This window comes from Alnus glutinosa, chromosome 13, assembly GCF_958979055.1.
Source record: "Alnus glutinosa chromosome 13, dhAlnGlut1.1, whole genome shotgun sequence".
Lineage (NCBI taxonomy): Eukaryota > Viridiplantae > Streptophyta > Magnoliopsida > Fagales > Betulaceae > Alnus > Alnus glutinosa.
Window position 1 is genome coordinate 24,579,414 of NC_084898.1, and position 15,068 is coordinate 24,594,481.

The 15,068-nt window shown below is 36.9% G+C and overlaps 1 protein-coding gene across 2 annotated transcripts in view; it reads left to right on the forward strand.

Annotated features, from left to right (window-relative positions):
• The window catches only part of LOC133854422 (uncharacterized), a 79,104-nt gene that overhangs the window by 15,977 nt on the left and 48,059 nt on the right, over window positions 1-15,068 (forward strand). Inside the window, exons 10-21 of one of the 2 annotated variants that reach the window (XM_062290623.1) lie at window positions 7,170-7,340; window positions 8,015-8,107; window positions 8,223-8,547; window positions 8,664-8,768; window positions 8,840-8,935; window positions 11,075-11,142; window positions 11,697-11,817; window positions 11,898-12,107; window positions 12,930-13,133; window positions 13,250-13,359; window positions 14,172-14,268; window positions 14,410-14,508. In XM_062290623.1, coding sequence (XP_062146607.1) covers window positions 7,170-7,340; window positions 8,015-8,107; window positions 8,223-8,547; window positions 8,664-8,768; window positions 8,840-8,935; window positions 11,075-11,142; window positions 11,697-11,817; window positions 11,898-12,107; window positions 12,930-13,133; window positions 13,250-13,359; window positions 14,172-14,268; window positions 14,410-14,508 — 1,699 coding nt within the window. The remainder of the gene's footprint in view (window positions 1-7,169; window positions 7,341-8,014; window positions 8,108-8,222; window positions 8,548-8,663; window positions 8,769-8,839; window positions 8,936-11,074; window positions 11,143-11,696; window positions 11,818-11,897; window positions 12,108-12,929; window positions 13,134-13,249; window positions 13,360-14,171; window positions 14,269-14,409; window positions 14,509-15,068) is intronic. The other variant, XM_062290624.1, reaches the window with a different exon arrangement.

Below are 15,068 nucleotides of genomic sequence, written 5' to 3' on the forward strand. Positions count from 1 at the left end.
ACTTCGCTCTCCCATTCTCCTTGATTGTGGAGGCATTCAGGGCGGTAAAAGATTTTTCAAGTTCGAAAATATGTAGTTAAAGGTTGAAGATTTTGGGGACAGAGTGCATCAATGGTGGACATCCTATCATTTTCAAGGCTCCCCGAGCTTCACTTTGACTTGCAAACTCGAAGCATTGAAAGTTGATTTAAGAGCTTGGATCGAGCAGGTGTTTGGCAATGTGGAAAATCAGAAAATGCATCTCTTGGATGAATTATGTGTTCTTGATGGTTTGGAAGAAGAGAGTGCCTTATGTGAGGAAGAGAAGTCGAGGAAAGACAAAGTTATCAGTGATTTGGAGAAGGCTACTAGAATGGAGGAAATAAGTTAGAGGTGACAATCGAGGGCGCTTTGATTGTGAGAGGAGGACAAATGCACGGAATTTTTCCATCGAGTGGCTAACTCGAATAGGAGAATTTATTCCGTCGAGTCTCTATTGGTAAATGGTTTAGTTACTTGGGATCAATTTGAGATCAGGGAGCACATTGTGCATTTTTATAACAGATTGTTTACTGAACAATTTAGTTGACGGCCCAAGCTAGATGGCCTTGCCTTTGATTTCTATTGATCAGGAGGAGGCCATTTGGTTAGAGCGTCCATTTGAGGAGAGTGAGGTTTTAGAGGTGGTGAAAGGTATGAACATGGATAAGGTGCCGAACCTTGATGGTTTTACTATGGCTATCTTCCAAACTTGTTGGGATGTGATTAAAGAAGATGTTATGATGGTGTTTCATGAGTTCCATGCTAGTAGTAAGTTTGAAAAATATCCTCAATACTACTTTCGTTGTGCTCATTTCAAAGAAACTCGGGGTTGCTGATGTTAAAGATTTTCGACACATTAGTTTAGTAAGTGGAGTCTAATTGCCAAAGTCCTAGCCACTAGATTGAAAAGAGTTGTAGAGAAGATTGTTTCAAAGCCCCATAATGCATGTGTCAGAGGTAGGCAAATCCTAGATTCCATTCTTATAGCAAATGAATGTTAGGATAGTAAGATCAGATCTGGTGAGTCAGGTATGCAAATTAGATATTGAGAAGGTTTATGATCATGTTAACTAGATGTTCTTATTATGCTTACTGAAGGGGTATGGTTTTGGGGAGGAATGGCTTAATTGGATAGTGCATTGTATTTTTTCAGTGCACTTTTCTGTTTTGGTGAATGGCACTCTTTGTTTCTTTAGTAGCTCTCGTGGTTTAAGTTAAGGTGATCCTTTGTCTCTCCTTTGCTATTTTGCATTGTTATAGAGGCTCTGAGTAAAATGTTATCCGCTACTTTAGATGGGAGCTTTCTTTTAGGCTTTTCTGTGGGGTTTAGGAACTCTAGTGGTCTTCATATTTCCCATCTTCTGTTTGCGGATGTCACCCAATTCTTTTGCGAGGCAAACCCAGAATATCTACGCTATTTGCGTGCCTTATTCGTATGCTTTGAAGCTATCTCTAGTTTGAAAATTAACTTGACTAAAAATTGGTTCTTTTGGGTAATGCTAATAATGTTGATGGGTTGTCCAATATTCCAAGATATACGTTGACTTCTTTACCTATGAAATATCTTGACCTTTTGTTGGGAGCCCCTTTTAAGGCTAAGTCTATTAGGAATGGTGTTATTGAGAAGATTGAGTGTCGTTTAGTCGAGTGGAAGATGATGTACTTGTCTAAGGGTGGAAGGATTACTTTAATAAATAGCTCCCTATCTAATCTGTTAAGGTATTGCTTGTCTCTTTCTTCATTCTTGTTGGTGTTGCCAATCGTATAGAAAAGCTACAACGAGATTTCTTATGGAATGTGTTGGGTGATGAGTTCAAATTTCACTTGGTAAATTGGTCCAAGGTTTGCTCTCCGATATTGAGGGAGGGTTGGGGGTCCGAAACTTGATTCTTTTTAATTGTACTAGGATTGCGCCCCTCTGCGCTTTTTATTGAATTTTAAATTACTTATCAAAAAAAAAAAAAATTGTACTCTTTTGGGGAAAAATGGCTTTGGTACTATGTGCATGAGAGAGGGGCCTTATGGAGAGTCGTTGTGGATATCAAATATGGTAGCTTGTGGAGCGGGTGGTGTTCTAATGAGGTTCATGGGTCGTATGGGGTGAGTTTGTGAAAAAATATCAGGAGGGGTTGGAGGGAGTTTTCTAGTCATATCTTATTTGAGGTGGGAGATGGCTCCAAAATTAGATTCCAGTATGACAAGTAGTATGGGGATCAAGTCTTTAAGGATATTTTCCTGGACTTGTATTGTATTGCTTGTATGAAGGATGCTTTCGTGGTAGATTACTTGGAGTTATCCAATGATTCCCATAAGTGGTTTATTAGAGTTGCCCATGGTTAGGAGGTGGATATCTCTGTTTCGTTTTTTAACTTGTTTTATTCCTTTAGATTGAGGCAAGGAGGTGAAGATAAACTTCGTTGGGATCTCTCCAAGAGGGGGAAGTTTGATGTTAGATTGTTCTATACCATTCTTGTGCCCCATGATAGCACCCTCTTTTCTTGGAGGAGTATTTGGTGAAAAAGGTTCTCTTGAGAGTGACATTTTTTTGCCTAGATAGCCACCCTAGGGAAGATCCTCACCATGTATAACCTAAGGAACAACATGTTATTGTGGTTGACTGATGTTGTATGGGTAAGAGTAAGGAGTCTGTGGATCATCTTTTTCTAGTATCATGTGGAGTGCTATTTTCAATCGTGTTGGGGTTAGCTTGGGTCTTGCCTAAGAGAGTAGTAGACCTTTTTACTTGTTGGAGAGGGTTGAGAGGTAGTCCTCGGAGCACATTTGTGTGGAAGATGGTTCTGTCCTGCCTTTTGTGGTGTATTTGGAGGGAAAAAAATGATAGAAGCTTTGAAGACAATGAGAGGATGGTGCCAGAACTTAAGTTTTTTTTTTTTTTTTTCAAAACTTTTTACCATTGTACAACCACTTTAGATCTTAATTTGGTTAGTTTTTATGATTTTCTTGACTTGTTCTCTCTTTCTGACTAGTTGTTTTCCCTGTATACTCTCTGTATTCTCGAGCGCGCCTTTTGCGCTTTTAATGATACTTCGTTTACTTATTAAAAGAAAACAATTCTTATTTTGATTAAAATGGTTTATATTCAACGTTTATTTATTTATTTTTTATTTATTTATTTTTTATGTCTTAATAATCAATTTTTATTTTGATTAAAAGATTAAATATTATTTATCCCGTTGAACTAATAGCCATTTTTTTATTAAGCACCATGAACTAACAAGTGTTATGATATGACCCTTCAAACTGCTAATATGTTATAATGTAGACACTTCGTTAAGAGATTCCGTCTACTTGGATAGAAAATTGCACGTGACCACTTGGGCTAGATTCTCCTCATTGTGCCCCTTGTGGGGATGAAAAATAATAAAATGAAAAACTTAAAAAAGCAAGGCAAGCCACCCCAAATCAAGCTGGGGGTGGCCGTGCATCCACCCCATGGGCTAGGGGTGGTGCGTGGGGGTGGTGCGTGAGCCACCGCAGATGGGGCCGTGGGTGGCGCATGGCCACCCCTATTTGCCTTGCTTTTTTTCAGATTTTTTTTTTGTTCATGTATTTTAAAATAATTTTTAAGTTTTATATTATTTTTAATATGTTAATTTATTTATTTTATTAAGAGTGACACATGTAATCATTCTATTGGCGATGACGTGACACACTAACGGAATTCGTCAAATGTTTTGATGGAGTTTACTACAGAGACTAAATTGTTATTTTGGCCTACCTTGAGAGCATTCCTAGTAGCCTCACCAAAATAGTTTTTTTAACTATTTTGGTAAGCTAATTTGATGAAAACACTAAAAAATCACTCCCAGCAGCCTCACCATTTTAACCAAAAAGTTTTGGTGAGTGAAAATACTCACCAATTTTGATGAGTAATATTCACTCATCAACTCACTCACTAATTTTGTTTCTCATTTCTCTCTCACATGATCGGCACACTTTTTTCTTTTTTTCTCTCATCTTCTTCTCCCATCTCTCATCTCTCACACACGATGATGTCTTTATTTTATGGACATGAAGGTTTTTTTGTCCCTGGCATAAACTTTGTGTTTCTTTCATTTATCTTTTCTTTATTTCTTTCTTGAATTTGATTGAGAAGTAAATGAAAACTTCTGTGAATTTCTTAACAATGATTTAATCTCACGATGAATGTGTATGGTAGCTTGTTGTATAAAAAGATTAAATAGAGAAAGAATAAAGAAATCTGAAAATAATAATAATAATTTATTTAGATGGAATAATAATAGTGAATAGTTAAAATAGTGAGGCTGCTGGGAGAATTTTAAAAAAGTGGCTTACCATAATAGAGAAAAGTGATTTTTAACTACTTTGATGAGGCTACTAGAAATGCTTTGATAACATATGAATTATTTTTTATACCGTAAAAAGCGATTTGTAATTTAGGCCAACTACAAAAATTGATTTTGCATTTAGCTCAAAAATTAATTTGTTAAGTTTTTAATTTTTATGTATTTATATTAGGAGGGGATGGGATGCTTTTACAGCTCATGTGAGATATGAGATAGGGAATGGTTCGAAAGTTCTGTTTTGACATGATGGGTCATGCCACAATCGGTGCTGGGTTTGTTGACTACGTGGGGTGCTTCTCGAGGGCATGGTCTAGCAAAAAATGTTTGGCGTTTAGTTCCTCACTGTGTGTTGTGGAGCATTTGGAGGGAGCGGAATGCGAGGCTTTTTGAAGATGTCGAGACTGTAATGGTAGTTTTAAGGAAGCGTCTTCTTAACACGCTATATCTATGGATAGCACCCCATCTTTGCCACCTAGGTGTTTCTACTTTTGTAGACTTTCTTAATTTATTAGTTGTTCCTCCTGTTTAGGGGCTCTCTTGTATACTTCCCGTGTATTAGGGTTGCGCCCCTCTGCGCTTTTTATTGAATTTTAAATTACTTATCAAAAAAAAAAAAAAAAAGACATGATGTGTGGTGTGGGGAGATTCCTTTGAAGACTCTTTTTCCAGAATTGTTTCTCATTGCTAGAGGCAAGGATGCTTGGGTGGAGGAGAATATGCAAAGACAAAATGGCACAATTCTATGGAATATTTTGTTTTCTCGCCCAGTTCATGATTGGGAGGTCGAAGCGGTTAGTAGATTTTTTGAGATGTTGTACACTCTTAAAATTAGAAGTGAGGGAGAGGATAGAATGTGTTGGAATCCAGCGCGAAAGAAATCATTTGAGGTAAAGTTTTACTATAAGGTTTTATCTAATCCTATTCAGTCTTCCTTTCCGTGGAAAAGTATTTGGAAAGTTAAGGTCCCCCCGAGAGTGGCTTTCTTTGTCTGGACGGCAACGGTAGGGAAAATATTAACCTTGGATAATTTACGAAAGAGAAACATTATTGTGATGGAGTGGTGCTTTATGTGTAAGAGTTCTGGAGAGTCCATTAACCATTTGTTTTTGCATTGTATGGTGGCTACAGAATTGTGGAGGACGATTCTGCAAATGTTTGGGGTGGAGTGGGTAATGTCGCGATTGGTGAAAGATATGTTGGGGAGTTGGAACATTGATACCGATTTGGTGCATGGCTCCATTGTGTTTGATGTGGTGTGTTTGGAGGGAACGAAATGCATGCTGTTTTGAAGATTGTGAGATTGATATGATGAACTTGAAGAGAATGATGCTACAAACGATGTTTATGTGGAGAGAAAAATTTCAGCTTATGCATGTGTGTTCTTTTGTTGAATTTATAGATAGATGCTCTCTTTTTTCTTTGAATTAGGGGCTTCTTGTATACGTCCTGTGTGTTATGGGTTGCGCCCCTTTGTGCCTTTTGAATATACTTTACTTATCAAAAAAAAAATGACTGTCAGTTTAGGGGCCTAAATAGTATTTAACCTTTGATTAAAATGGTTTCATATTTTTTCTCACTCATATGAGAAGATAATAGAGCTTTGAGTTGGTAAATTGGGCCGCATTAGAAGGTTATGACAGGTGGAATAGGTATATTAAGATCCACTTGTTCCTTGTTTGTGTTCATAGCACGTGCTTAGGAAGCTCGCCTTATGTGTCTTACATGTAAGTGTCACGCAGGTTATTTGAAAATGGGCTTCATAATCATTGCCCTCTATTAGACATTCATTTCTCTTTGTAGAAGTGTGTGTATAATATTCTGGATAGGACAGCTCACTAGGGACATCTCATCATGTTTGTAGAATATATACACATCATATTATTCTAACGCTCCCCCCCTCAAGTTTGATCATATTTGTCATATAAGCCCAACTTGGAACATATAAATTCTTTTTTTTGATAAGTAAGATTAGTTTTATTAAAAGCGTAAGGCGCCCCTACGTACACTAGAAGTATACAACAGGAGACACCTAACAAGAATTGGAACATATAAATTCTAACCGGCTATGACACAAGTAATTTGTAAACATATCAACAAGTTGATCATTAGACTTACCAAATGGTGAAGATATGTCTCACTCAGTATCTTGTCCTAGATGAAATGCCAGTTAACCTCAATATGCTTGGTTATTTCATGGAACATGGGATTAGAAGCACTGTGCAGAGCATCTTGATTATCACAAAATAGAGGAATAGGAGTAGGAGCTGAAAAACCGATCTCCCGAAGGAAATTTTGTGACTATTTTAGTTCACTAGAAGTTTGCTTCTTACTTCTTCGTGATGTGATTTCCTCCCAAGAATGTATAATATCTTGTAGTGGATCTTCTATTTGAGGGAGATCCTTCCCAATCTACATTAGTAAAACCTTCCATCCAGAGATGTCTATTTTTCCTATACAGTATATAGGGTGGGTGGGTGGGTGTGGGTGTGGGTGTGCGTGTGCGTGTGTGTGTGGGTGTGTGTGAGAGAGAGAGAGAGAGAGAAACCAAGCTCACAGTTATACCCCTTACATATAAAGTCAAAAAAGAAATGTCTCACAAGATGTATCCTTGTCTGGTGGATTGTTTTCTCTTTTTCTTATTTCTTTTCTTTCTTCTTCTTTCTTTCTTTCTTTTTTTCCTTTTTTTTGGGGGGGGGAGGGGGGGTGAGATTGTTGGAGTGGTGGAGCAACTTTTTTTTTTTTTTTTTTGTTGATATAGACGTGTTTGGAAATGGACTTTGGGTTTCTTTTATATTTTCTAAGAATACTGCATTGTCACAGCGGTAAATTGTCATGGGAGCAGCTTCTGAGGTTCGCAAGATTGCAGAAGAGATACATATCTATATATGCTTCACTGCTTAAGTCTGATCTCAGCCAGGCTGTAGTTGATGACAACAAAGAGATTGAGGAATTAGATCGTGGACTTGATATTGATCTCATACTTCAGTGGAGGTATATTTTCTGGCCATAAATGTATCAATGTTATCTTATGATATTAGTGTAAATGTATAAAAGACTCTTTTATATGGGATTACATTTTGAACTTAAATTATTTGGTAGCTGTAGACTAGGCTCACCAATAGATAAGCTTAGCTCAATCCTCTCCAAACTTGTATGTCTCTTAGGACTTGCTTCTAGAATCTCTAGCATTCAATGGTACTCGGCCATTGGATCTGGATACCTTTCTAATTAGATTACAAGATCACAATTTTTGCTTCCACATAACAAGCTCCATGAATTTCCCTGTTGACAATCTTAATACAAGAATTCATACATTGCATATTTCCTAGATAGTTATTTTTTTTTTTTTTGGCAAATAATGCATGCGACAATACTATTGGTTTTTATATTAGGAGTCAAAGGAAATAGAATACAAGAAGTGCATATGAATATGTATGTATGCATCTTTCAATTTCATATTTTTTAGACAGTTTCCTTGACACCATACCATTTCCGAATATCCGCACATCTATCGCACATGCATTTATGTGCTTGTGAACATCAAAACACGGATGCGTGCATACATGCATATACTTATTGAATTCAAAACTTTGCCTACAATGCTGTGATGTAATATTCTAAACTCTGTTTTCAAGTTGCCATTTTTTAATCTTGGTTTCATACAGGATGTTGGCTCACAAGTTTGTGGAGCAAACAATAGAATCGGATGTTAACATGAAGAAACAGAAAGCAAAGAAACCTTGGTGGTCATTTGGATGGTGAGTACTGGTTTTCTCGATACTTGCCAGTCTTCTTTTCATTCTTCCCCACGTCATCTTATCTGGTGATGCTTTAGAGTATATGGTGATCACCTATATGCATGTACTCTTCCAGGAACAGCCAATCTTTTAAAGATGAAGCTGAATCATTTAAATTCGGTGAGGAAGACTGGGAACAGCTGAATAAAATTATTGGGTATAAGGAAGGTGAAGAAGGGCAGTCATTTATCCTTAATGAAAAGTTAGATGCTCTTCATACCTTCTTGGAGGTTCACATGGAACATAATGCTTCAAAGCTTCTTGATGAGGCCCTGGATTGTCTTGCTGAATTATCATGTGAAGGCCTTGATTGCTCCATAAAGCTTTATCCAGAGACAAAAGTTTTTGACGTGAAACTAGGGTCATATCGATTGTCATCCCCAAGTGGTCTCCTTGCCGAGGTTTGAATTCCCTCTCTCTGTGTATGTTTGAGATTGCTCTACTTCTCCCAAAAATCTGCTTGCTTTGTTGAACAACAGTAGCGGTGTCACCTGAATCTTCTCCCACCTCCTTGCAGAGTGCTACTACTTATGATTCATTGGTCGGTGTCTTCTGCCATAAGCCATTCAATAGGAAGGTGGACTGGAGCATGGTTGCTAAAGCTTCTCCATGTTACATGACTGTATGCTACTATTCTCTTATTCTCTGATTGTTCGTTTTTGGTCATTTGCTGATTACAAGTCTTTTGGCCAGTATCTGAAGGACTCCGTTGAACAAATTATCAAATTTTTTGAGAGTAATACTGCTGTTAGTCAGACAATAGCATTGGAAACTGCAGCTGCTGTGCAGGTTTGTTTTATCTTTGCTGGTCCTTTGATAGTATCTTTCGGAGTTACTTCTAAGTACTACCCAGTCTTGCTGGAATTGAGCATAATCACTGCTGAAATGCATGGGTTATTCATTTTAGATTTTTTTTTTTTTTTTTTTTTAAGTAATTCAATCTCATTAAAAGTGTAGCAACTGTAGTACATAGGAAGTATGTAGGAGCACTCTCTAATCATGAGATAAAGATGAACAAAAATTCAAAAAATCTTTAAAACTAGAAAAAAAGCAAGCTATGATGTGCTGATATCCAAGTGTATAAAGCATTGAACATAATCCTTTTCAGCACTACCACTGAAGTCTCTATATCTTCAAAGCTTCGAGTAATCCGCTGTCTCCAGATACACCACATTAAACACAACGAGGCTAACCTCCAAACTTCCAAAATGTTACTACACTCTACATGACCTCCCCAACTCACCAACAACTCTTTTACCCTTCTAGGCATAACCCAATCAACACCACACAAATTGAAAAGTGAGCTCCATAAATCTCTTTACTACTTCACAATGAATCATAAGATGATCAATGAACTCCTCAATTTTCTTGCACATACAACACTACTCCACCACCACAAATTTATCAAGTTACCCAAAGTCAATATTTTCCCTAATGCCGTTGTCCACACAAAAAAAGCCACCCTCGAAGGACTCCAATATTGTGTATCCACATCTCCTTGCCTAATTCTGAGATAATACATCTCCAAGAAAGAAAAGACCACATCCATCTCCCAATCTTGTATGGATCTAGTCAAACTTACATTCCAATTAATATTCTTATCTCGGAACTGCATATTATCTACCACCCACGTATCCTTACTACGTGCAATACTGAACAAGTCCGGATAAGAAATCTTCAATTGTTGATTCCCACACCAAATATCATGCCAAAAACTGACCTTTGACTTATCACCCACCATATATTTAACAAATTATGAAAAAGTTTCCCACCCCTTTATAAATTTCCACACTCCCACTTTGAATGGCCCCATTACCTCTTTAGAGCACCAACCTCACTTTAAACTATCATATTTTGTATCTATTACCAATCTCCATAAAGCCTCCCCCTTCATAGCATAGTGCCACAACCATTTTTCCAAAAGAGCTCGATAAAACTGAATGAGATTTCTACCCCCAAACCACCTGATTTCATCATAGTACAAATTCTCGAGTAGTTCACTAAGTGGAACTTAAAACTTGACCCCAATTCCACCCCATAAAAAACCCTATGAAGCTTCTCAAGCCTATTATCCATTGGAATAGGGAAAGAGACAAAAATGGTGTAATTAAGCGGAAGTGACAGAGTCAGGGAGTATACCAACAATAATAATAGGACCCACTCCACCCTTCTCCAAACACACTGGAATTTTGTGTCCAAATGGAAAGCATGTTGAAAAATCCAGAAGCTTATAATGTAAATACTGGATGACTATATGGTTGAGGAATTCCAGCAATATATTGGGAATACTTCTCAGTGTTCTGAATACCCTGGATTAATTCTCATAGTGCCATTATGTGTACTTAATAAATTTGTAATAAGATACGAGACATAGGGAGAGCAGAGAACATTGTTATGATGCCAGGAGGATCAAAACAACCTGCATGTTCCTTGTTTCACATATAGGTCCAAAATTGGTCTACTTTAGTACGAGTCTGCAATTGTATTTGCTGCACCATCACTTAAATTTAGTTTGTCTAAATCATGAATAAAGTGCAGATGCACTTATTCTGTTCCAGCAAGTATGGTTAGCATGCTTCATTTCAACAATGGTTTGCTAATGGTCTCATTATTATTAGACCATTAGCAAACCATTGTTGAAATGGAGGGAACGGAATGCACGCTGTTTTGGAGATTGTGAGACTGGTTTGTTGAATTTGAAGAGAAAGATGCTACAAACGTTGTTTATGTGGAGAGAAAAAATTCAGTTTATGCATGAATGTTCTTATTTTGAATTTATAGATAGGTATTCTCTTTTTTCTTTAAATTAGGGGCTTCTTGTATACGTCCTATGTACTATGGGTTGCGCCCCTTTGCCCCTTTTCAATATATTTTACTTATCAAAAAAAAAAAAAAAGGTTTGCTAATGGTCTCCTTCTTCTTTCCTAGATGACAATTGATGGTGTCAAGCGCACTGCTCAGCAACAAGTGAACCGTGCACTGAAGGATCATGCCAGGTGTTTGTTACTTTCTTTTAACTTTTAACTAGTGACCTTGGGAGGAACACATTAGTTAAGAAATTTTATTGGTACTAGTGTTACCCTGGGGCTTTTGGACCTAGAATTTGGAATGTTTTGTCATCTTATGATCTTTCTTATAGAGTGTCTTGAGATCATTTTTATTTATTTATTTATTTTTTATTTTTTATGAATGTGTCTTGAGATGATAATGGAAGGCCTTGGCAAGTGATTTAATTGTTAGCCACTTGTTGGAACAGATATGAGATAACATTAATATGTTTGGTGTCATCTTAGCAAACTTGATTGTGTAAAGATTACAGACCTCTTATGGATTTGGAAGCATACATGTAGATGCTGTTGAATAGTAGTTTGTTTCTTTTTTCTGTACTTTCCTTTTCTTCTATGGTGTTGGTTTTTGGCGTTCTTGAATTTTCATGTTATTCATTTTTCCAACTAATTTATAATGCATGTATATCATGGTTGGTGCGAATTGACGGTAATTTTTGGCATGCTGTATTTATTTAACACATTTGATATTTATCTGCTGGAAGGTTTTTGTTGGACTTGGATATTGCGGCTCCCAAAATTACCATTCCTACTGATTTTCGTCCTGACAATTCCCATTCAACAAAACTTCTGCTTGATTTGGGAAATTTGTTGATTCGTACACAGGTTAATGCACAATACTGATTTTTAATTATTTCTGTTTGAATCAGTTTAAGCTGAAATTTATAGAGTTTGTGAAATGTAAGCAGGATGACTATGAAGGTGGATCACCTGAGGAGGTTAATATGTATTTGCAGTTTGATTTGGTTTTGAGTGACGTATCTGCCTTTTTGGTTGATGGCGACTACCATTGGAGCCAAAATCCTTCCAACAAGTATGCTGTTTCTGCAGACATAAGTGGTGTTAGTTTCTTGCCCATTATTGATAAGTGTGGGGTAATTTTGAAGCTTCAACAGGTAATACTCAACAGTTTCTTTAAGTTTTTGTCTTTATGGTTGTGGTTGTTGTTAAATTACGGGAGTAAGCTTAAACTGATAGGAAAGAATGAATTTAATCATTTAATTAATATTCTAATACTCCCCCACACGTGTGGCTTTAAACTTACTCTCACCCAACAAGTGAGGCTCAACATATGAAATATTTTGACTAAAATGAGGGGTAAATTATGGAGCCGATGGAGTGGGCAAAATTCCCAACAGCCTCCGAACTGTCACCGACTTAGGCGGAATAAAACTATTGTTTCGATGTCGGTTCAGTTTGGTAGGTGGTAGAGATTTTTTTTAGGCAGTTAATTGAACCAAATCGATTGATCTGAACCGTTTTTTTGTTTCTTCTTATTTTATTTGAAATCAAAATGACGTCGTTTCATTTCTTACCCATAGAGCACTTGTTTAGCCCAAAAAAAAACCCATTTTGGCCCACAAAAAACAATCTTGGCTCAATGTAAAAAGCCCACGGTTAACTAATTAATCGACCGACATGTAATCGACTTAACTAAAATAGTAAAAAATTGTTACCGTTGGTATAAGTCGGTTAATTAACTAACTGTGGCAGTTCGGTGGGCGAAAATGTCCCTACTGTCACTGATTTAACTGATACCCAGCCCTAGGAGCCAATGTTCGAACTCAAGACCTCTATTTTAATACCATGTTAAATCACCACTTATCCAAAAAGCTTAAACTGATAGAAACAAGTAAATTTAATCATTTAACTAATATTCGTTGTAATGTTGTGTTGAGATCTCATGCTATTGGAAATTATTTTATTTTGATGTCAAGATTCGAGTAAAGAGCCCATCCTATCCCTCAACAAGACTTGCTGTACGGCTGCCATCATTGGGGTTTCACTTTTCTCCAGCTCGGTATCATCGATTGATGCAAGTAGTGAAGATCTTTCAGGGAAAGGATGGTGAGGACTCGGATTTCCTACGCCCTTGGAACCAAGCCGACTTTGAAGGGTGGTTGTCTGTTCTTACTTGGAAGGTATTTCCCCCCCTCCTCCTCCTCCAAGGAAACCCTTTCCCTGAGTAATTTGGTATTTTAAAATGGTGCTATCTTCTAACATTGCCTCATTTTTCTCTTCTGTTTTAATGTGATAGGGTGTGGGAAATAGGGAAGCTGTATGGCAGCGGCGATACTTATGCTTAGTTGGGCCTTTCCTCTATGTACTCGAGAGCCCTGACTCTAAATCTTATAAGCAGTATATCAGGTTCAGTTGCCAACTTTCCTTAATTGAGTGATGATTGGCATGACCATATCATATCCTAACATAAATTTGAGATATTTGTAAAAGATTGAAACATGGCATAAAGCAATGTAGACCTTGGAGTGAAAGAAGCTACTCCAAGTGAAAAGATTGTGATTCTTTGTGGAATTTTCTTTTAGTATATTAGAAATGCCTTCTGCAAAAAACCATTCAGAGACATGGAACAACAAGAGCTAGTGAGAGGAGGAAAGCAATAGGGTTGCGCCCCTCTGCGCTTTTTAATGATATGACATTATTTATCAAAAAAGAGAGGAAGAAAGCAATAAGGTGTATGCGCTTAATATTTTGGCGAGATCTCCAAGTAAAAAGCATGTGATTCTTTTCATAATTTCTTTTAAAACTAGCTTCGAAACATGGAGGAAGGAGACCTGCATGTTGATTAAGATTAATAGCAGTTTGAGATATATAATTTTGTTGAGCTAAGTTGGTCGCTATAAAATTTATATGCATCAATATTCTTATTGTTCCGTAGTTAAAGAACAATATTAGAATATTGTGATAGAGTTATTGGCATGTATTGTATAGTTGTGCAGAAAATAAAAAACATAAAGAATCCTAACTTGCCTCTTTAGGAAGGTTACAGTCTTGATAGAGCCCGTCATGTTTTTTTTCGAAATTTTGTGTCAACTTTACTTTTCAAAAAGAAATTTTGTGTATTAAGTAGTCATTTATATTTAAATTTTATTCAAAAAGTTTATGTATGTACCCATCCATGTTTGATCTAATTAATATCTCTATTGATATGCTTATTGTAGTTTACGTGGAAAACAGATATATCAAGTTCCACCTGAGTTTGTTGGGGATGCAGAACATGTTTTGGCTATTTGTAATACAGCACAATCCAACAGCAAGGTTGTAACTATGTCTTTGGAAACGACAACTAAGAGAATATAGTTTCTATTTCTTTTTTTTTTTTCACGAATAGTATAGTTGTCCATTTCATTTTGATAGAATCGTGAATATTAGTTCTTATCGATTCTCATTTGGATCTAGGTTGTGGAGGATGCAAATGCATTAATATTACGGTGTGAGTATGATGATTCAAGGAAATCTTGGCAAAGCCGCTTGCAGGGGGCTATTTATCGCGCATCGGTAAATCATTTGTTTTGTCCAATTTATCTGAATTTATTTTCTATGTTGAATGACTTGTTGTAGTCATTGTTCAACCTATCATAATTATGAGAGGAATATTCTTCTCTTGTTTGGGCTTGCATTGTATCTTAGGGTAGTAAGATTAGTTATAAGGAGTTTTTTTTCATTTGGTTGTTGTGCTTTTTGTTAGTTAATCTCGCTTAGGAGGTTTTCCTTTACTACGTTTTCTTGTCAAGTAAAATTAGGGCTGTAAATAAACCTGTCCGTCTGACGACCCGCTCGGTTGAGTTTTACCCGAACTCGAGCTTGATACTGTAAAAACTAGCTCGTTACTGTAGATCCGCTCGATTAGTAAGTGATATATACCCGACTAGCTCGACAAGACTCTATAGAGGCTCGCATGCTTAGATCGTTTAAAGCTCGACTGGATCGCTCGCTTGACTCGTTAGCTTGTTCATGTATATATATATATATATATATTACTAAAATGAGTTATTTAACCTGGAGGAGCAACCACACGGGTGGCCGTTGAAATCCTTTTCACGCGGCTCCCCGTTTGA